Source organism: Podarcis cretensis (assembly GCF_951804945.1).
Source record: "Podarcis cretensis genome assembly, chromosome: 3".
NCBI lineage: Eukaryota > Metazoa > Chordata > Lepidosauria > Squamata > Lacertidae > Podarcis > Podarcis cretensis.
Window position 1 is genome coordinate 124,460,058 of NC_137172.1, and position 24,255 is coordinate 124,484,312.

At 39.3% G+C, this 24,255-nt stretch overlaps 2 protein-coding genes across 12 annotated transcripts in view; one reads left to right on the forward strand and one right to left on the reverse strand.

The window, feature by feature from the left end:
* SUPT3H (SPT3 homolog, SAGA and STAGA complex component) overlaps positions 1-24,255 on the reverse strand; it is a gene marked incomplete at its 5' end in the record, with an annotated part of 232,500 nt that overhangs the window by 164,426 nt on the left and 43,819 nt on the right. The gene's annotated exons all lie outside the window — the stretch shown is intronic.
* RUNX2 (RUNX family transcription factor 2) overlaps positions 7,604-24,255 on the forward strand; it is a gene marked incomplete at its 5' end in the record, with an annotated part of 221,422 nt that continues 204,770 nt past the window's right edge. For 2 of the 9 annotated variants that reach the window (XM_079969875.1, XM_079969879.1), the window contains 2 exons: positions 7,606-8,112; positions 8,333-8,455. In XM_079969875.1, the coding sequence (XP_079826001.1) occupies positions 8,398-8,455 (58 nt within the window). Of the gene's footprint in view, positions 8,113-8,332; positions 8,456-24,255 lie in introns of all 9 variants that reach the window. The other 7 variants (XM_079969871.1, XM_079969873.1, XM_079969877.1 and 4 more) reach the window with 6 other exon arrangements.

The window sequence follows — 24,255 nt, forward strand, 5'->3', positions numbered from 1 at the left end:
CAGGTGTAGTCCTGCTTAATGAAACAGGCGAGGAATATCAAACCAGTGCTCCTACTGCCTTGTAACAATTAGCAGAACGATTAGTGATAGCATAAGGCAAAACATATAATTACTTGTTTTGCTAAAATTTAAAATCTTTTAGACGTCTGCCTTTCCAGATTAAAGAGCGAAACTGTCCAAGCAAAAAACTGAAATTAATCTCTTCCTCTCCCAACAACCGTTTTCATTATAGTCAAATTATTTTGTGCCCCCATCTCCTTTTTCTACTAGTTGAATAATTCACATTGATACATTATTCACAAAGCATCCCCAATATTTATACTTTTTTGAAAAAAAATGAGTGTTTGACTGGTAAGCAACCACTTGCTGATTATTCAGATGCCATAATCATTTCAGAACTACAAATGAAGGGGAAAAAATCAGTTACACATTCACAATTGTTAATTGACAGTTATGGATAGTAGTTTCTGCTACCCACATCTCAAAATCTTATTAAACTTCCCTGGGACATTTAAATCATTGTATTATGGGGTGTGAGGGGTTTTTTTTTGGGGGGGGTAGAATAAGTTCCGTCTGCCAATACATCTACCAGGTAGAACATGTATCAGCTGTCAAGCATAGTCTCAATATGCCATAGGCAATTCAAAAGCAGTTTCTTGTGATAGAACACTTAAAAATGATTTCTATTAATTCTATTGAACAGATTTCATGTCTGTGTCCTAACTATGCATCTTTTACAGTACACTTGAAGCATCTGGAACAAGTATAAATCTGAAGCCAGGAACAAATGTTTATTGCTTAACTACACCTCTGCAAGGAAGGGCTTCAACGTTAAATCCCTGACAGAAAACTATGGGTAACATGAACGTTCAGCTATAATATTTCAACCTGAATCTCTATCAAGGCTTTAAAGGAATTAGCTTGTATTTTTCCCCTGTGCAAATGCTGTGAGGTAGATTTACAAATGCAGATTGAAATCTGCAATTGCAATTACTAAAATAAATGAAAAAAATCTATAAGCAGCAGTGAAACTGGCATGCAACTTAAAGAACTGTCAAGAACCATATTGCCTAAAAATAAGCTTACAATGACTATTTTAAAGACTGTGTGTGGTCTTACCCATATATTTTGGCATGATGCACTTTCTCCAACCACAGCTAGAGTCATCCAAAAGCAGTGGCACTGGAGAGTCTCTGTCTCACCTGTCAAAGCTGAAGAACGTTGTGCAGCAGACCACCATGAGTCCATGGGTGTGATCCACAGAACAGCAGCAGCTGTTCTTGATAAGACCTCTTAACTATAGAAGAAACACTTCAAAATTCTTCCTTCAGAGAATCACCCTTAACGTGCATACAAACTTATGCAGAAAAACCATGCCAGTTCTATAATTATCATCTTTGTAACTTCACATTGATTCGCAGAGATTACACTGGAACATTACTTTTGGAGGCATCACTAACAGACATGAAGACACTTCTTGCATCAACTATCTTATTAAAAAATATATGCTAGTAGAATCAGATGGTGGCAGGGTTAGAGAGGATTATTGGGGCAGGGGGTGAAAAAAGAAAAGTAGATGTTTTAATCTTCCTTCTGAACATAAACACAAAACACACAAAAATCCCATGTCAGAACACAAACTGGCCAAAATGTTCAAACATTAACCTGTTCAGGACTGAAGATGTTGGGGAACTGACTATGGCAAAAGAAAATAAATTCCAAGTACCAAATCAAAAAACAATGCAAACATAGATTCAAAAAGCAAATTCAAATTATATGTAAATATCCATAAGCCATCACATACCTCCTTCTCCACCCAGCAATTAGTACAATGCTCATAGAGAACGTTAAGAGGGTTGCCCAATTTTCTAGGGACATGGCTATCTAAAAATAGTTCAGTCTGCCAGTTTCTGAGAAAACTCCTGTACTTTAATTATTGGCAGTAGTCTATCAACTGAGCTAAAAGGCTCCAGAGATTACTTTCACTTTTCCCAAGATATATTTAGAGTAGTAACTAGCATAGTTTGGATATTATTTTTCTTTGGTTTTGTCAGTAGCATGTTTGAAATAAATTTTATTAAGTGGTAGTGTAAGTAACATTGCATTGTGGGAAGCAGTTTCCTGCTTTAACCTAGCCACATCCTCAACTGTTATGAGAGAAAAGTTTCCCATATTTTGTGCAAAGTTGACTTTATTTTCTGTCTGAAAGAAAAATAAGACTGGAGGATAAAGCAAAAAAGATAGTGGCCTGAACCAACTAACTGCTTCCAGTAGGACTGTATTTGAATAAAAATCTATGTTAACACAGTCTACAAATCCTGAAAAATAATCGCACAGAAAAATGCATTGATTTGTAATAACAATGACAAGAAAATGTGCACATTTAGCATGCCACCATTTCTAGTGCACATTTAGCATGATTTTCACAGTGAACCTGTGAGATGAGAAAATGGCTCAGCACAAACCACACAGCAAGCTGAACCACACGCAGCAGGTCTGGCGGTAAGGGTTAAAATGTTTGCAATCTAATAATAAACTCTGTCCCTGAAATGTCAGGTTAATAGAAAAGAAGTGCTCCTTGCAAATTAAGGTTACAATCCTCACATGTCTCACTTGCGCTTTTCAGAAGCCAAACTGTTGCTCTCTCTTCCAGTAGCTGGAAAGTTCATAAGAATGGCTCCTTTCCTTTGGGAAATGATGTGAGGGTGAATGCCCCACTTATGCTGCAGCCAAGGAAAACACAGGAGAAGCTGGACATTTTCCCCAGCCTCAACTCCTGAGTTTCAGCTGGGGAGCCAAGAGTCTTGAGGAAGCAGATGTCAGAGTTGCTGACCACAGCCTAGTAGGACACAGGAACTTGGAGGCTTCCTCAGAAGTCCCTCTCTCCAGAGGATTCCAGAGGATCTAGCAGATTACACAAGCTGTCTCCCAGTCACATCCCCAATATAACAGGAGGCAGAGAGAGTTTTCCTTCTCACAGCCTCTGGTGCAGCCTCAACCTGGTGCTGCGTCTGACTAACACAAGGTGAGCAGCACGTCTTAATGGCCTCCAGGTATGTGCAGCTGGATGAGCTAAGAGCCCGTTCTCACATCCTGTCCTTCTGATGTAGGAACAAAAAACATGATTCCATTGCCCCTCTGTGCACCGACTGAACACAAGCATAGAAAATTTGCAGATTTGAAGCTTTATGGAGGCATTCCTCCTCCCAGACTCAGCTATACTTTAGAGCATGTCAAAAGGAGGAGAAAAGATCTCAAGCCTTCCTCCAACGAGGGGACAAAAATTACCCCATACTATCTCCAATTTCCCTCAAAGAGCAGTCAAGTTGGAGGGGAAAGAACAGACTGGGCTCCCATCCATTCTGCACTTGCCAATGGATGGACTATGGCCCTGGGAGAGAAGGAGCCGTGGAAGAGCCCAGGCTCAGCAGCAGAAGGTCCCGGGTTCAACCCCCACCATCTCCAGGCAGAGCAGGAAGAAACTCCTGCCTGAATCCCTCGAAAGTGGCTGCCTGTCAGAGTAGGAAATGCTGAGCTCAACAGACCAGGGGTCGGACTAGGAGAGGAGGCGGCATTTCCCCCCAATAATTTCCAAAAGGACTGCTGCTTGAATGAGACCTTGATCTATTTTAGGGATGCCCATTTTAACTAATCTTTAATGCCAAATTGTTAATGGGATGCAGTGAGGATGTCACTGCAACGGTGTTCAAAAAATATTGTGCACTGACCAGAAACTGACAGGTTCAAATCCCTTTGGCAGCCATGAAGCTCAATGGGTGCTATTGGGCCAGTCAATAACTCTCACCATAACATCCCACAGTGCTGTTGCAATGATAAAAGCATTGAAAAATTCAGTTTATGCCACCCTAAGTTCCTTGGAAGGATACAAATGTGATAAAAATAACAAGAAAAAAATGCACAGCAAAAAACAAAACAAAACCCAAGCCCCTGTCAATATACTTACTTACACTAGAGAGAAATTCTTAAAATTTACATTTCATCCAGCTTCTGAAATTAACCTTTTAGTGGTGCTAGGCTATTCCATATGTAAGCAGAAAGGGAAATAAAAAAGTAAGAGGAATGAAAGAGCACTCTCAGGAGAGAAAATGCCCTAGGATTCCTTGAATGCACAGAACACCTTCAAAGGCAGAGGGAGCTCTTATCACCCACAGCTGATTTAGGCAACTAATCATATCAGAAGTACTCCAGTTAGTTGTCTTTTTTTGGGGTGAAAGTATTATTTTCCCTGTGACAAACACATCGTTGGCAATATCTAATCTATTCCACAATTGTCAGTTTCCCGGCAGAAACATGTTGATGCAAAATGCTGAAATACTATAATTATACATTACAACTTGAAGCAGTATGCTAAATAAATTAAGAAGAGACAATTATAAGATAAAAAGTTTCATTTGCTGAGAATTCTAGAGTACAAAGAAAAGCGATAAAGTCATTTGATGCCTTTAAACAGTCAACTCTGATGGAGTCTGAACTTAAACAGTCATGTCTGCTAGTTTGTGTCTCTGTTACTTATTGTGGCAAAATTGGAATCATCGTCTATATGATATTAAAACAAGGATAAGTAGCCAAAAAAACTGTCTAAACTTGTTATAAAAACAAACTTCTTTGGGACAAATAAACTTTTTAAACATACCATTTACAACACACACACTGTTTAAAGTGAACACACGAGAATGTTTAAACACCATGCAAAAAGTGAAGATTACAGGTTTTCCAAATTTTGAACATTTTGTGGTTCAAGTGGCTATATAAGTGGCAAACAGTCAACTTGTTCATGATTTCATAGCAAAACAGCAAATCCAGTTGCACAGGTCACTTTCCTGCCTTTGCTTTTAGCACCAGGCGGCAGATGATCCCCCGACTCCTCTACCTGCTGGAACGCAGGTGATACAGGGTGAGCGCTATTTCCATTCCTCCCGTCTGCCACATTTATCCTCCGTTTATGGTCAAACACACCAACAGGCCAATTCAATTAATAAAAATGAATATTTAATTTAAAGAAAAAATAGACATACCAAAAAGCCCATGTTTGCAGTTGCTGCTACTAAGTTGCACCAGAAATTTCTGGAATTTCTCTGAGTTCTTAGAGAGACAATCATTCATGATGATTTCTGAATGAAACAATGAAACTATCACTGATGATGGTTCACAAGTATTTCTACTTTGGAAATAAAATTATATATTTATCACTGAAAAGCTCTTTTAAAAATAAAAATGAGCTGAATTATGAAGATTTTTTTTCTACATATTGATGTCTCTCATTCTTCCTTTCCAAGCAGCACAAGCCATTTTTGATGAGACAAATCATAAAGTAGTGCTTATATCTAAGTGCAACAGATAATTTGCCATTGCTCTTATAAAATTTTATTCAGCATAGTTATTGATTTGATGAGAGCAAATAAGGAATCCATTCATACAACAAATGAATGAAAACTACAACTGCAAAAAGTACACTGAAATACATATTTCAATTACATAGTAGCACAAAGGTGATTTTTTTGTTATGTTTACACCCATCTTGCCTCCCTCAGCAAAGACTATGGAGAAAGTCAACTCAATAGGGCAGTATCATCAGCGAGGGGGGAAGCACGAATTTTCAAAGCCATAACATTAGGCAAAGTATACAGAAGGAAATATGAAGAAATACACTGAAGTGACATAAACAGCGGCACTCATATTGACGCGCAATTATATAATGCAAGTTTTAAAAAAAATTATATAGACAGGTTGTTGTGAGAACTGCGGATTTCATTAGTAAGTCAGGATATAGCTTAGCTACAACTTTATTTATCAAAAAATTCAATCAAAGCAACACTCACAATTTATGCTCACAAATAAAATCTGCTTACTATGTCTGCAATCCTATACACACTTACCTAGGAATAAACACCATTGAATTCAATGGGCCCTGCTTCTGAACAGACATGTTTAGGATAGCAGGGTAAAGAATGAAATCCTGGGCACATTCAGTGCGGCTTACTTCCAAGTAACCATGCATAGGCTCGAGCAGTAACAAGTACATATCTTTTACATTGTTTATATTATTTTTCTATTACTTCATTTGATTGTGTCACAATTCAAATGATTTGACTTTCTTTATGCAAGCTAATTCAGGCATTAGATGATGGTCTTAAGAGGGTAGGTAAGAGATTGCCATAAGCACACAGGCAATCCAAGAACAATTCAATGTACCTCATTCTAAAAACAGGAAAAGTAATGATGTGCATAAATATATGTAATAAATTATGGTCAACATAAGATGTTTACAATCTAATGTACATTTCCTCCCTCCAAGGTGTCCTGTTCCCCCCCTTTTGCTCTCCCTGATCCATTATCACCCCCACCCCATGTAATTTTACAAGCCCACTTCACCCCCAGCATCACTTTCCTGTCTGGCATTTCCAGTTGCAAGAGGAACAGAAAGGACACCAAATATTATGCATCTGAGAAATGTCACAGCCAAATGTTAGAAAACACTTAGAAAGTGGACACCACTCAGTATTTTGCCACAATTAGCTCAATCCTCCAATAATGCTGCTAAATCTATGGAAATAAACTATCAATAGCCTGTGACCATTTTAACAAAATAAGCTATAAAAACAAATGAACAAGGCCAGGGAACATACAGTTTCTCAAAGATGTTTCCAATTTTGTTCTTAACACAAATGAGCAAATCAAAACACTACCATGCTAGTGTCTCTGCATGTTATTCTATAGTGTGCACAGACAGCATCCTGTAATTTTTTAAAATTTTGTTTTGAAGCCCAAATTACACCCAGAACACCACATTCATTTTAACTATGTGCACTAGCATAGCTGAAGTTTCTGGTAGGCGACTGTATTTTGACACATCTAAAGAGACCATATGAAAGGTGCATGCCTAAGTGCCCACCCTGAGCATATGTACCAGATCTGTGCTCACTTTCAAAGCAAGCATTCCCATTGACTACTGAAATCTGTTAAGAGAAATTCCTTTTGGAAAAGCAAGCACTGTTCCTTTTCTCTCAAATGCATTAAGTACATTTCCCCTTAACTACTATCACAAGTTGTATCAAATATCTCGTATATTGCATCCTCCCTGTCTCTGCTTTAAAATGTGTAAGTCACAATATGCAGATGACAGGATCTCTACGAAACAGAAAAGGCTGACATATAATTGCACTTAATGTTCATTACATAAAGCTGCCAACTAGCCTTGGGAGCACGTAACCTAGGCAGACATGATTTAAGGTTTGCAAAGGAATCCCCAGACTAACACTTCAGTGACAGCCAATTATAGCCCCAAAAACACAGCCCCCAGTAAGCAGTCTGCTGGTAGAACTTGAGGAAAGGTAAAGTTTCTTACAATGAGTTACAGATTCACAAGCAGAGGAAGACAAGAAGAAAAAGAAAAACAGAAGGGAATCCAGCGAACCAGCAAATATGAAGCAGACCCAAAGATCGTGATACAATCCAAAGATGTAAATTATTGTAAATCATCACTGTTGTTCAGAATTTCACACAGACATTTGTGCCAATTCTGGTATACTTCTCCACAGACACAATAAGGAGGGGGTGGGGGGAGAGGGAGAGAGGGAGAGAGGGAGAGAGAGAGAGAGAGAGAGAGAGAGAGAGAGAGGCAGGAAAACTTGGGAGAGTATAAATGAAGTTCTGCTGTCCATATGCTTTAAACGGCACAGAAGTTTATGCTCTTTCAGCATTTTGTATGCTCTCCAAATCCTCATGAGTCACAAAAATTAAAAAGCTATATCCTTCTGGATGCCAGGAAGGGCCTTACCACTGGGCTTTTGTCAAACTTTAAAAGGGGGGAGGAAAGGAAAAGCCACAGTGTTGGGCAGTCCCACTTTACTTGACTACTATGATGTCACAAACCACATGATTCTGTCTCTCCAGTAACAGTGCTTGCAAAAAAAAGGAGTTTTAAAAGCTTTTGCTTTTTTGGATTGTGTGAATGCTTCATTCGCCTCACAAACAACCACAGAACCACAAGTGCGGTGCAAACTTTCTCCAGAAGGACGCAGCAAGAAGCCTTTGGTTTTTAAATGGTTAATCTCAACAGGTCACCAGCAGCCACCGAGACCAACGAAGTCAGTAAGTGCTCTCAAACCACAGTCTATTCAGTAATAGTAGATCTGTCAAATATTTGCTTATTTTCTTTCTCTTCTCTTCTCTTTTTTTCATTCCTTGCTTTGCTTTTCACATCTTACCAGCGTTTCAGAATTTTTTGATAAGAGGAGAAAAGTATAGAACCTATGTACTCCAGGCATGCTATAAAACTGAAACAAAGTTTGGCTATGGTTTGTGATTTCAGTATAAGGCTTCAAGCAGTATTTGCACCAGAAGATAACACACGCTGTGTGAGGGGAGGGGAAAACAATGGCATCGAACAGTCTCTTCAGCTCAGTGACACCTTGTCAGCAAAACTTCTTCTGGGGTAAGTGCTGGTTTTTTCACATATTACAAAATATTACTGATTGTCACAAATGGTTTGCTGTTTACATTTTACCTTGTTCTTTAAAACCACTATTTGAATGAAGTGAAAATAAACATGATGGCAACATACTTAATTTTTATTTTTGTTAAAAATGGGAAGCACAGTTGGGAGTTAATATACTTTACTGTACCCACTATTGCTCAGATAGCAGGTGTGCTCCCCTTTCTGTGATTCACTATGCATTGTGTATATGGACCAAGCAGTAAAATCAGAATTCAGAATTTAGAGCAAATATGATAACCATTGGACCTAGAAGAAAGGCGCCAGCTCTCTGAGAGTTCTAATGTCACAAAAGTCATTGCAGCAGGCTATTGGGGTTGATTTCCACAGTACTCAATATCATACTAAAATTATTAAGGCAAGGAAAAATAGCCATATAATTTTTCATTCACACACATACCAGCTGGCATCTCAATTTTTTGCTCTTAGTGTATGTAAATCTTACTGTTTTCAATTGAAACTTACTTCCAAGGTCATAGTCTTTTCCACTTGTGTATATAGAACTGAATATATTTAGTATTTGTTTCTGTAGAGTTGTGTTTTTTACCCTACATAAGAAAACAATTTTACAAATGCATCAGGTTACAAGGACTCAATTATGCTGTTCTAAATAAGCATGCATACAAGCTAATAAACCCCTTGGCATCAAAACTAGGAAGTAACAAAAGAGAACAAAGATGCAGCAGATGAGGCTGATTCTACAACAGTAGTAATATGTTTAAAGAAGCTCTGCAAAGCATGCCTGTTAAAGTAGACATCTTAAAATATCATCTTGGGATAATAAGTTTAATCGGCAGATATAGTCCACCTATGTGAATGTCAAAACATGAAGAAAGTTCTCAAGCTGTAAAACAGCACCTCTAACAGCCCTTTGAACTTACCTGTCTAAGATCTGTTTTTGAAATTATGTCAGTACATACATAAATACCACATGAAATAAAAATGGCCAGTTTTATTTATTTTAAAAAAATACATAATATAGCAAGGAAGCTGGGAAACTACTGAGTTTATAGTGCAGCTGAGATTTAGCTTTCAAAGATGCAGTAAAACACTGCCCAATCTCAAAGGCCATTCGCCGTCCTTTGACCAGTGATCAGAGATGTTTTGCCTCCTTTGAAATGCTACAAAACTACCTGTTCAAAAGTATCTAAACAACAGCAATAACACAACTGAGGTGGGAAATGCAAATCACTTACAGTAGTTTCTTAACGTTGTCCATTTTAGTTCAAAACTATGTTGGGTTGTAAGCAACTGAATTTCCTTGCTCCTTCAAAGAAGAAAAAAGGACCACCCTGACTCCTACTGGAAAGGCACGTTGAGCTGCATTGTATCTGCTGGCTGGTGGTGGGAGTTTCCCTCGCCCCCTCCTACTTCACACATTATTCCAAGCGGCTCTTGCTGAAGCCCATGAATCCACTGCCATCTGTGAGCACAATTGGACATGAAGCAAGGCTTCTTCTGCTCATGCAACACAGGGACCGACTTCATTTCTGATATACAAACACATCTGATGCATTACATAGTCTTATGCTTCAGAACCCTACTTTCTGGAAGTTCATCACACTGAGTTACACTGTAATTAGATAGCCAGCATGCTAAAATATAGCAACAGAAAAACCTGAGGCTTTTAAAAGCGGCAAGGTTTTTTCTTCTCACCCAAACCTCTGCCTTAATGAAGCACAGTGCAAGTGTAGCCAGACCACATTATCCCAGTGTTTACAACAGGAAACACATATATGTGAACTTTCTTCTGCTTTTAACATCCCAAATGAGATTACAAGAAATATAGTTGGCTAAAGTTTTCATAACATGTAGGGCTGGCTACTTAATTCCCCTAATTTGGGTGGATCTTTAAACTACCTGGAAGGTCTGGGGACACGAGCAAAACGTCCTTGCCCATGCACCGCATTCAAATAAGGCTGGCCAAGCACACACAGGAACAAGCAATAAGCATTCTATTTAGGGGGAAAGATATGAACTCCTCCAGGTGATTTGACAGGCACAATGCTTAGACAGGAGAACACTATTTGTTTCACTTGCTGTCTTTTAAAGGAGAAATATAGGCAGCTGATACGCGTTCCAGAATTATTATGATTCACACCTCTAGGAATCTGTATCATCATCTGGTGGCCCTGCATTATTCTTGCTGCATTCAGTTCCACAATATTTCCTTCTGGGCTGTTCCAATCGGCCACCATTTCCTCATCAGCCTAATTATCAGCTATCAGTTATAGAATTAACCCAAAACGATATGAAGGATAGAAAGGAAGCATCCGATTTCCTCCGTTTGCAACTGATGGCAGTTCCATGCAACCATTAAAACATGTCAGGTGTCATGTCTGAATATGCCAGTAACTGCATCCTATGCTAGAAATATTCCACATAATCATCTTATGTAAAGGCAATGTTTTGGCCTTGGGTTATATTATCTTAAATTAAGAGCTTGTTACTTTATTGTACATGTAGCAGCAGTAGTAAATATATCCTACATCTGTGGCAGCCTATACCCTGGGATTCATTCAAATGAATGGAGCACACGAGTGCTCTTTAGCAGCTCCCATTCCTTTCAATGGGGCTTGTGCTGCAGAAATTTCCTGCCAGAGTATGCTCACAATTTACAACTCATCTGTCAGCATGCACAACATGCTGCTTATACGCAAATAAAAATAAATCACCATTTATTTACTTTTCAAATGTTATATAATGATTCCTTCGAAAGTTACATATTCCCTGAAAAACGAAAAACGATGAGTTACCACTGATTACTATTCATGCTTTCCCCACAGACAGTAGGCACCTGAATGTGTTGCTATACTTGAAATAAAGCAGTACTTTCAGATGCAAAGTTCAGGCGATTTAAGGGAAATATAGCCATTCTAGTATTTTAAAATCCCCTACCTCGTTACTATGAAATGAAGCCTGCATATGGCATATAGCATAACCAAGAGATCTGGGTGGGGGAGACATTTAACAATGGAGCCTCATCTCCTTCTGCATCCATACAGGCCATCATTTTTTTTTATGTACAGAGATTTGAAATACGGTATAAGCAACAAAATGAATTGATTTAATTATTCCATGAGCATTGGTAGTTTCCTTATAGTGCAATCTGATGTAAAATTCGTAAAGAAGAGAAATGTTCCAGTTAGTTTATAAAAAAAAACCCCACCAAAATATTTGACAGTTAAATAAACAAGTGAAAAAAGCTAATTCACAGGAGAGACTAAGATTTTATCAGGCATACAGGATTAATCTTTATTGAATAGAACCATTCACAAATCAAAACTTACTCTACCCCAGTACTTTCATACAGCGCTAATCAATTACAAACCTTTTCTAGTGATTCAAAATCCATGTGCTTTTAATTTTATACACTGGTGGTCTAAAATATAGAAATGAGGCTCAGCTAAGTCAGTCTGTATAGAAACATTTGCTCCCCCCTCCCAATAAATATTCATCTGGAGGTTTTCTTAGAGAGAGCTGCTCATATGAAGACTGTGGTAATATTTTTATACTGTACCTCCTTGTTGAAGTAAAGGTTAGAGGTTATCAAAATACCTCAACTGTATATACAAAAAAAGGGGGAAAGGGAAAAGGTAAGTATTCACATGAAAAATCCAAGGGAACTATATTATTTATTTTTGCATTTCCTATGATTAATGATGCACCAGTGCATACTTGAAAACTGAAGTCAAAGGAGGGGTAACACCTCAAATTCCTTTATAAAATGGACAAACGTCAAAGCTGGTAGGCTGTGTTAGCTAGCCGACCAGAAATATTTAAAAGACTCTGCCACCCCTACAGTACCACTGAAAATCCTGATATGCACTGTAATTTCATAGGGGGTGGTCTAATAATGTTGTTACAGCATGCATTTAGCACAATATTTCAGTTTTGTTTCTTCAGTGGGATGGAGTATTTTATTCACATTTTTAACAGCACAACCCTATGAATGTTAACCCAAGTCCCACTGTGTTCCCTGGAGCAGACCCACTAGAAAGTGTGTTTCAGTTTGCAGCATAAAAGGCTCAATTTCATTTTAAAATTTTCAGGCTACATGTGTCAAATTACCTTAACTGCATAAATATTTCCTAATGCTTTGCTGGCATGGGGATTTTTTTTTTAAGGCAATGAAAAGCATCCTGAAGGAACTGTTGAGGACAAGCTTTTATAGGCACTAGACATACTGTATGGTAACCTCTCCCTTTCCAAGCTTTGCTAATAATCACGATATGGAATCACAGAAATAATATTCTTGCTATTGGTATCCAGGAAAATCCTACTTTGGCTATTGCAGGTGATATTGCATAATTAAGAGAACTCATTGAATATGCATAATTATTAAAGCATTACAATAACCAGCTCATTTGCTATGCCCTAGAGCGGGGTGGGGGTGGGAATCTGTGGCCCTCCAGAGGTTGTTAAGACTCCAACTCCCAGCAGCCCCTTCAACGGCTGGAGGGCCACAGGCTACTGAGGACGTTCAAGGTAACAGCAAAATTGGAAAGGTAAACCTGTCACGTTTTAAGCTTCTGGAGATCCAACTTTCCCAGGGCAGTTATTTTTAATGTAAAAAAAACACCAATGCCAAGTATTCTTCTTCAAACATGCATATTCTTCTCGGGATTTTTATTTTAATACTCCCAATTAGACTTTTTGAAAAGTATGTATTGGGGTGCAATCCTATGCAGACTGACTTGGGTGTTTAATTAGACAAGCGATGACTTACTTTCATGTGTATGGTGACTGAGGTCCTGGTTATAAGGACAAATCAGGAAACACATTTTCTCCAGTAAGTTTTTTCCTCCAAAAATGTCAGGCTTTTCTGTAACCACAGGCTTTTGTCCACAGATAAGAGAAAGCCACATAATTTTTGAGAGACTCTCGCTCTCAGTCTCTGGTTACAAAGCTGTACCAGTTCCATCTGAATTATACCACTGATCAGGGCTGCCATTCTCCACTATCCGTGGGAGTTCAATGGATGACTTGTTCTTTGACTGCAGCCCCCAAGTTGCGTCTCCATCCTTATTCCCTCCACCTGAAGCTCATTATTTACTGTCTCTCGGGTGTTTTGTTTTTAGACTAATGACATTTCCTTTCATGAACAAGCCGTTAGTAATAGTGATCACAATTTAATTTATTTAACGGATTTTTACCCCATCATAAGGAAGACTCAAGGTAGTTTATAACATCAAACATCAACAGAAAATTAAAATAATACCCTAACAGCATAAGAAAAGAAAAGAACAACCTAGTGTGTGAGAGTTCTGTTGTTAAGCCCACAGAAGCTACTGCGCTGGATTCTAGCAGAGAGCTCTCACACATGCATACAAAGAGTAACATTTTACAGATCAGCATCAGTAAAAATAGGTAAAAATAGGTTTTTACATAATAGTTACTGCAGCATAAAGCTGCTTTAACACCATCCCTACAAGAAGTATCCATTATTCCTGCATGTTTCCTACACGCACACCAGACACCCCCAAAAGAGATACTATGTCATCCTCCAACCAGCTGCTCTGGGCTTCAACCTGTAGCTATTAGCTTCCTATTTTGTTACAAACTTGCCCTGGAGATTTGGAGAAGGGGGATGGGAAAGAGCAACTTTGTATGGACTTCTGACGATTAACTTACTATGAGAGAGTAATTTCCAATTCATGGGGAAATGGCAGGATTTATTCATTTAACCTGTTAAATGATATGTTTAAAATAGTTATGCTACAAAATCTAGTTTTCCAATTTGATCTGTGTATGAGAAAAGTACCAAAGATATTTTCAATTTTATCTAAGCTCACTCTTTCTAAAGCTAAGAATTACTTGTCCATTGTGTCAGATGAAGAATCTCAGTCCTCTCTCAACATAGGTTTATCCACACTGCACTTTTAAATTAAGTTTTATGTATTTTCAAGTTTGTCAAAAAATTTTTATCATAATTGAGAAAATTAATCTTAATTATTTTAAGTGAAGCTTAAAACAATTATTTCCTCTGCTGCCTGTTTTTTAGATGTGATACAATAATTAAAGTCAGAAACTTTTAGAATTAAAAATAGCTTTTAACTTTCAATGTGTTAAAGTAAAAAAAAAAAACCCCGTGGCAAATGTTTTGGCAGACATTCAAACATAATGAATTTGTTGCTGTGTATTTTTGATATAGACATGGGCTGCATCGTGGGCCATAATAATAAATGCACACTTCCAAGCGCTTTCCCATTTGAAATCAATGGGACTTACCACCCCCCACCCAACTCATAGGTTTAGGCGCATTGCTAAACACGCCAAGCTAAAATGCATTCCTTGGAAGGCAGCCCAACTGATTAGGAACAGTAACCTGAAAGCAATTTCATATAACCAATGATATTGGTTTCCAAATAAAATGTATTGAGGATCCCTGAGCAAGTGGCTTTTTGTACACACAATATATTTAATTATTTTTCCTCCTAAAATTATTTGGAAAGCATCTTGCAAAAAGGCTATTGCCTGCAAGACAACAGTCATTTCTCCCATATTTATTCAAACCATAAAGTAATATTATTTATTTATCTCCTTATGATCAGACATTCTGTATTTAAATCACTTCATGAAAGCCATGCACACAATTACTAAGAGTGCACTTAGGAACACACTACAGAAAAAGGACAGGTTAGACAATCAGTAATACTAACACCAGTTATTTTGAAGACTTTGTGTGCCAAATAAAATGAACGGCCATGCTTTACACGTAAGCTGAGGGGATACTTATATGAAATATATACATATGTAATGATATGGAACCAACCCTAGGTCCATCCAGGCACTAGGAAAGGAAAAAGGCTCTCAATAAGTAAATTTGGCATATTTTACTAGAACAATAATCTTTATTATGGGATCCATATTCAACATTTATTTGCACCAACAAACACACAGCAATGTTGCTAAGTAAGTTTATTTCTGTACTACCTTTTTTCGTGGAATTTGAGGCAGCGTATGTTGAGTTCCTGAGTGGTCAGCAAGTCTGGCACCAACCAAGTCCAGGCCCAAGGTTGCTGCATCAGGCGCCTTCTGGCCTAAAGGACCTACATCATCACAACCCTGTTCTAGTAGTTCACATGGAGGTTATAGCAAACTACCCTGGTACTTTCAGTAAAAAAATAAGCAAATCACTGAAGGATCCTTAACCTTAGGATGCAGCCCAAAAAGCTCTTTTGGGCATACCAAGAACTTGCATTCACTCTGTGTGTGACTTAGGAAGCTACTATTCCCCGAGTTTTGTTGTTGTTTTTTTAAAAAAGTTCTATAGATTAAACAAAAAAGTGCACTTCATTTTGTTTTTCCAGGAAATTGTTAATAATTGCAATGCTGTGCTACCTGGTTAGGATTTATTTTCTTGAGAATACGTTATAGGAATCTTCTAAAGTAATGATAATTAAACTCAATGGTAATGAGTTTACATAACTCATGCTACATAACTCATTTATTTTTATGCTACATAACTCATTTATTTTTAGTCAAAATACAATAGGTTATTACACTTCTGTTTCTTCACCTATAAAGAGAATGTTCTTGTGTGAAGAACTGTAAGACTGCACTAAACCTTTAATGGTGTTATCACGGTTGCAATTATCTTGGTTGGTATAGAAACCAGAGATGCAAACATAACCAAAGTTGAATATTAGGCAGCAATTCTGCACTTACTTACCTGGGAATAAGCCCCATTAAATTCAATTGGACCTACCGCTAAGTTCCCAGGTGCTGGATTGCACCATGAAATACTTGCAGTTGGGCTGATGTTTAGAAACAACCATTTTGAAGAGTACAGGCTTTTCAGTATCTATCTGGGAAATGGTAAGAAAAGCATTCTGCTACCTTCAAGTGCACAACAATGAAATGATCTATAAATATGCTGCACCAAACAATAATTTATTCATTTAGAATACATGTTGCAGCGAAAAGTTCTCCAAGTGTCCTTTCTTCTGAGAAACTCCTTTTCATGATACACAGAATAATCGGAGAAGCACTACAAGACTGCTTCTTCCTAGGGCAGCAGCGCTGTGAAGCCCTGGAGAAGCAGAAGTTCAACAATGCACAATGCGGACATAAAAGCAGCCTTGTGAGACACACAGGTAGCAAGCGCTGGCCCTGTATTTATTTCCCCAACTAATCAGTGCTATTTGCTTCCCTGAAGTAAAATTTCACTAAATTATATTTACAAAAGGATCCTATAGCTTCCCAGCTTTGCTGCAAGCAATATTAGGATTCAATTCAAACGACCTTTTGCCTCAAGAGCTGCAGCCATTACAACAGTGACGGCCTTCTTCCAAATGACCAGGCCTCCTCGCCGGGGAGCCTGGCTTCCCTCCTCTTCCTCCCGGAGGAGTTTTCCATGACGGGCTCTCAGTTCATTTCGCTTCTTTCAAATTCACTCCTATTCAGTGAATTCAGATTTCAGGATGGCATACAGAATTTGTTGTTGCTGTTGTTGTTGTCATCTAGATCATGTCACAGTGACCCTGTAAACTTTTCCTATCTAACCCTAAACTGCAAAATTAGAAACATAAAAAACCCAAGACAAGCAGGGATGTTTATTGACATTTTATTATTTAAAACATGCTTCATACAGTTATTTAGCAAAGAAGGGAATACTAAACCAAAAAAAGCTCAGTTTTCAGACTCCAAAAATCCATAAGGAATTGTAAATTAAAGTGACTGATTAATCCAGTCAAAGAAGTGCTTATTTTAGAAAGTTACATAAATTGTTCGCAAAACCTGAACATATGAATCATTGCAATAATAATTTCCTGTAAAAAGTGCCGCTGTGTCTGTTATAAAAATAATACATGAAACGGGTTTTCTAATGATGTTCTGCATAATGAGAAGAGTAACTTAAGTTTGTGTGCTGTATATAAAACATTTTTCATTCATTCATTTCTAATGGTACAAACAAAGAAGTATTAAATATATTTTTGGTAAACGTTAGACCGAGCCTGCAATCCTACAGATCCTTCCCCATTAATTCAGTGGGTCTTACTTCTGAGTAAACATGCATAAGGTTGGTCTGTGATAGCATTAATTCCATGTTTATTTTAAGGCAAATTTGCAGTGCACACACAGACACTGATAGTTCTCTATGCTTACATGGATGAAACATTCCAATTCTGAATAAAGTTATCCCTTGACTTTCTTTTTAGAAACATATATTTTAGCGGCTTATTCAAAGCTTGCAAAGTACTATTTTCTCTTTTACTTTTCTTTTCCATATGCATCTAAAAAGCAACTCCAATTAATTTTTCTCCACCTCCTTCAACTTTAGCACACTTACTTTTAAAATATGCGAGCCTAAAATGTAGAAGGATTTTAAAAGAGATGGAAGGGGGAAAGAGAGGGTCAGTTGTAAAACACTAGTACAATTGAGGCAGTAATCAATGAATTATGATCTGGCTATAACACAATATATAGTGGTATGATCTGAATAAATGTACGTAACTCTATGACAGCAGACAAACGCTGCAGTCACTCAATACAACACAAAGGAAATGTGTCAATACTGCCTTAATACTCCCTGCATATTACAGAAAAACAAGTCAGTAAAAATGTAAACACCATTTACAGAGCTCACAAGACATACTAGAAAAACTGCTGATGAATGGCAGTTATATTTACTCAGACAAAAGATGAAAAATAATTGAATTGATTAATAGCTTTCTGGCTGTGATAAAATGCAACAAAAACTGTTTCCAGGATTCTCACCATCTCTAAAATGTTTTAAAATATTCTTTTTTCGCTTCTCCTCCTGCCCCCATCCCTTTCTCTCCTTCACATACCTGGTTCTTATCAACTACTGAAGCATTTTCATCCTCTTGGATGCTAACATTCCTATTCAACTTATAGCAAGCACAGTACAATTTACATACATCTATGCAAGGTTTGAAGATAATGTTGTTAGTTGCCTGTGTGATCTGATATTTTCAGTCCGATGATACCTTCCAGAAGAAATACAGGGTTTCTGCATACAGTAACACGCCTTGAGCAAACCCTTTCTGCTGCACCATAATGATGCGATCCAAAAACTCAAGGGTACCTTAAACAACAGGCTACCTGTTCTAGCCATGCTCAGGAATGTGGCGAAATCATTTTTATTGATTTAACCTTTACAGGAATGCTACATATCCTCCGAGTAAAACATTTCTAATGTATTTATAATATGATACACCTTTGAGAAGTCTAAATTAAAAAAGAAAAAAGATCTAACAGAATAAGACAGCCCCCCCCCCCCACACTTCAAGATTATGTTCACTTTTCCAATAAGTTGATAAAACAATTTTTCACAATTTTTAAGCCTACATTTAGCTTCAATGGACAGACACAGGAAAGTAATCCACCAAATGCAATTTCTACACAAGTACCACTTAACTAAAAGCTAGAGTCGGGGTAGTGATTGGTAGATTAAGCACATTTGTTGTTGTTTAGTCGTTTAGTCGTGTCCGACTCTTCGTGACCCCATGGACCAGAGAACACCAGGCACTCCTGTCCTCCACTGCACCCCGCAGCTTGGTCAGACTCATGCTGGTAACCTCGAAAACACTATCCAACCATCTCATCCTCTGTCGCCCCCTTCTCCTTGTGCCCTCCATCTTTCCCAACATCAGGGTCTTCTCCAGGGAGTCTTCTCTTCTCATGAGGTGGCCAAAGTACTGGAGCCTCAGCTTCACAATCTGTCCTTCCAGTGAGCACTCAGGGCTGATTTCCTTCAGAATGGAGAGGTTTGATCTTCTTGCAGTCCATGGGACTCTCAAGAGTCTCCTCCAGCACCATAATTCAAAAGCATCAATTCTTCGGCGATCAGCCTTCTTTATGGTCCAGCTCTCTCTTCCATACATCACTACTGGGAAAACCATAGCTTTAACTATACGGACCTTTGTTGGCAAGGTGATGTCTCTACTTCTCAAGATGCTGTCTAGGCCTGTCATTGCCCTTCTCCCAAGAAGCAGGCGTCTTTTAATTTCGTGGCTGCTGTCACCATCTGCAGTGATCATGGAGCCCAAGAAAGTAAAATCTCTCACTGCCTCCATTTCTTCCCCTTCTATTTGCCAGGAGGTGATGGGACCAGTAGCCATGATCTTCGTTTTTTTGATGTTGAGCTTCAGACCATATTTTGCACTCTCCTCTTTCACCCTCAATAAAAGGTTCTTTAATTCCTCCTCACTTTCTGCCATCAAGGTTGTGTCATCTGCATATCTGAGGTTGTTGATATTTCTTCCGGCAATCTTAATTCCGGCTAGGGATTCATCCAGCCCAGCCTTTCGCATGATGAATTCTGCATATAAGTTAAATAAGCAGGGAGACAAAATGCAGCCTTGTCGTACTCCTTTCCCAATTTTGAACCAGTCAGTTGTTCCATATCCAGTTCTAACTGTAGCTTCTTGTCCCACATAGAGATTTCTCAGGAGACAGGTGAGGTGATCAGGCACTCCCATTTCTTTAAGAACTTGCCATAGTTTGCATGTACAAATGGGGCAGGAGCAGTCAGTTAGATAAGAGGGAGCGCTTTCCTCAATCCTAATAAATGATACCCCAAGAAACACGAGCTTCACAAAGGCCAGAACCCTTGCAAGCACATAGAAGCCTAGCCTGGGAGTTGGATTTGTGTTGAGGGCATGGGTCTCCTAGCTTGAATTCTCCATTCCTTGTTATTGAAGCTACCAACATGAGTTTGACCAAACTGCGGGAGGCAGGGGAAGACAGGAGTGCCTGGCGTGCTCTGGTCCAGGGGGTCACGAAGAGGCAGACACGACTAAACGACTAAACAACCACAACAACAATTGGTCTCTTAGCAGACTATGACTATCTTGGATAGGAGTGTGAAGAGCCCATCTCCCCCAGCAACTGCCTATCTTGCCAAAGGGAATCTGCCTCAATCTTGGCTGTGGGTCTTTACAATGACTTTGGAAGGAGAAGTATTATCTTACTGCCAGTAATTAACAGATCACAAAGTTACCCCAACACTGCTGAATTATCAACTTTGTACCATTTTTGTTTTGTTTTGCTGATTCAGCCACCCTGTGTATGAGAAGGTTAGCAAAGCTGGATTTTAAATCAACAGGTATTCATGTTCTTGCTCCAAGTAGTCAATGTACAGCAAATCTGTTTTACCAAGATACAGTAAAATCTACATATTGAAAGTTACTAGGCGAATATGGTACAGGAAGAAGGCTTAATTCTTGTGCTGGCTGTGGTGGTGGGAGGTGGGACTGCCCTCAACAATGGAAATATCTGCCAACGGTGTGAAAGTTGATGATGTGCCTGTGCTAGCAAGGATGGTGCAGTGCTGACCAAGGATATTCCAAACCTGCTCGGTTGCAGTTAATGCTTTGGCTACCCAGGGATCTGTGTGTGTTTGACATCAGCTGTGTTGCAATGGCACTGTGTAAATCAAGCCCATGTATTGCATGTGGACCCAGGTTTGTAATCCAGGACAGACATGTGGGCAGTTTGAAAAAGTTTATTGAATAATTAATTTGTGGTCTTGCCACTGTCGTGTTGTTTGATTCACTGGGATATTATGGGAATGAACTGTGTGCGTGTTGCTGTTGTTGCTATTACATTTATTATCCACTCTTCACCAGCAGGTCACAGCAGTTCCCAAACTTCTGGAGTCACAGTTCAGGAGAGAAATTCATCACAGAGTACTATTGCTGCCCTTATGCCAAAGGCACCTATTCCTTTTTCTTTTCCAGTCTCTTAGTGGAGCACTTGGAGATGCTCCGCGGAGAACAGTTTGGGAACCGCTGGGTTAGAATATTTTGAAATTCAGTATTAAAAACAAAGCTTTGCCACAGGAACAGGGTCATTGAATACCACTTTGCAACCTAAAAACTCTATGTAAATGATCAGTGGTACGGATTTACTGTTACGTTAGAGTAATTGTCAAACTGCAAAGCTCTCCAGTGGAATGGGACCACCCCCAGGCATGATTATCATTTCTGTTTAATGGATCCTCAAGGCATGCATATTTCCTTTTTGTGTGTGGGGGGGGGGGGGAGAGTAAATACAGTAAATACAGTTCTCCATTTTTTCCTCCGCATAGAAAACTAGTATATCAGGAAGAAAGGCTGTAGTAGCGTAGATTTCTGGCCAGCAGGGTAGTTTTCTATGAGCCAGTGCAAACATGCTCTCAACCCATTGTTAGGAGATGATGAGCAGGCCATCAGGCCCCGTGCTGGCCTCCTCTCCTCTCAAGACAGTAAGGAAATAACCAATACATTATGAATGCCAAAGAAATAAAAGTATTGCAGAGATTAGCCATATTGTACTGTAAAAAGATACCAAGTGTTCTTGATACCTGTCTGTTTGCATTTTTATAAAACATCACAGTTGCATAGGAAAATAGGAAAATGCCAGGTGCAATTGAGAGTTTTATGTAAAGTCCTCATCCCCACTCCGAGAATACTCTTGACAGCACTGCATCAAAGAGTCATATTACAAGAATTACGAGAAAGGAAAACAGAAAAGGGCAGCTTACAATAGCAATATGAAAGGCCACTACTCTTACAAAAACACTTGAGTTATAGCTCAAAATTTCATTTTTTTTAAATATTTCTACAATTTAAGATATTCCCGGTCATGAGACTAGGGGATTGAAAAGTGCAGGGTTTTGACGATTAACAAGGAAAGAAGACAAACCCCAAACTTCTCCTAATTCAGCATATAAACCATAGCTGGGATGCAGAGATGCCCCTGCACCAACCAGCCATTTCTGCTTCATGTAATGCTCCTCTAACACATGGCAGATTCTTGGAGGACTGAGCTCTGGCCTTTGGATCCCAGACTTCTAGCTCTGGCCTTGATGGAGAGGTACAAGTGTACCACATTTGTGCATTTGAAGTGTTTATGGGATATTTGTTTGTTTCCAGCTGCCCAATTCTTACAACCCCCTCAGCTCCAGGTGTTGATGTTGTTTTTAAGAGCCTCAAAGTTGAATACGGACATTTTATTTCATTTCTCTAACAATGTAAAAGTCACCCTTCTAATCTTCAGCCAGTGAATCCTGAGTGAATCTTGGCCCATAAAGCCATTTCCCCCAAACCATGGCAATCCACCCATCAACTGTGATGCCAGGTTTAATCTTAAAGTTGCTGTGTGATCCTGTTCCTAGGAGGCAACAGGATTTCACAGTTAAGGCAGCAGGATTTAACCCCCACTCATCAGCTGATCCCTCCCAGAGCCTTCCCTGCCATAAGCTCATTTGGTCCTCCCTAAAACTACAGAAATTAAATTTATATTCCATTTCCACTTTTATAACTTTTGAATTTTGAGACAAGAGAATACTTACAAATGTTTCATTGTATCAAAAAAAGTATTTTCATAAAATTAATTTTAAAAAACAAAAACCAACTAACAAAACCTGCCTCTAGGAGCTAGGAGGTGCTCCTTACCAATAGTGACCCAAGCGGCTTCAGTGGCCCTGCAGAACCTTTTTGGGTTGGCTGGGGAGCTGTGACCTTTCCTGGACAGAAATAGCCTAGCTAGAGTGAGCTATGCTTTGGCAACCTTTAAGTTTAATTACTGCGATGCATTTTATGTGAGTCAGCCACTGAGAATAGTTCAGAAGCTTAAACTATAGCAAAATTCATCTGCTAGAATTTTGGGTGGTTTACAGAGATGGAGCCCCATTACAACAGTTCTGAAGTAACTAAAGTGGACGCTCGGGTTCCAAATGTGATCTGTGCAGGATGCCTTCCTGCCGGAGTGGTACCTCCTTCCTGCCGGAGTGGTACCTATTTATCTACTTGCACTCTGACGTGCTTTCAAACTGCTAGGTTGGCAGGAGCAGGGACTGAGCAATGGGAGCTCACCCCGTTGCGGGGATTCGAACCGCCGACCTTCTGATCGGCAAGTCCTAGGCTCTGTGGTTTAATCCACAGCGCCACCCACGTGAAATACATAGAGCTAATGTATTTCAAAAATCCTATCTGGAATGTATTGGAAAATTCATAATAATAATAATAATAAATTTTATTTATACCCCGCCCTCCCCAGCCGAAGCTGGGCTCAGGGCGACTAACAACAATCAAAATAATCCAACATTCTAAAAACCTTTCATTATAAAAATTAATTAAAATCAAATTGATGGCAACCATTAAGCAAAATTCTGTGCAGATTGCCAGAGGGGGGGGGGGGGTCAGGCTGCTCCCTGACCAAAGGCCTGGTGGAACAGCTCTGTCTTACAGGCCCTGCGGAAAGATGTCAAATCCTGCAGGGCCCTAGTCTCTTGTGACAGAGCATTCCACCAGATTGGAGCCGCAGCCGAGAAAGCCCCGGCTCTAGTTGAGGCCAGCCTAACCTCTCTGTGGCCTGGGATCTTCAGGATGTTTTTATTTGCAGACTGTAAGTTCTTCTGTGGGACATACCAGGAGAGGCGGTCCCATAGGTACGAGGGTCCTAGGCCGTATAGGGCTTTAAAGGTTAAAACCAGCACCTTAAACCTGATCCTGTACTCCACCGGGAGCCAGTACAGCTGGTATAGTACCGGATGAATGTGATCTCGCAGCGAAGACCCCATAAGGAGTCTCGCTGCGGCATTCTGCACCCGCTGGAGTTTATGGGTCAGTCTCAAGGGCAGCCCCACGTAGAGCAAGTTACAATAATCCAGTCTGGAGGTGACCGTCGCGTGGATCACAGTGGTTAGGTCGGGGCGAGAGAGGTAAGGAGCCAACTGCTTAGCTTGGCGGAGATGAAAAAATGCCGCCTTTGTTATAGCTGTAATC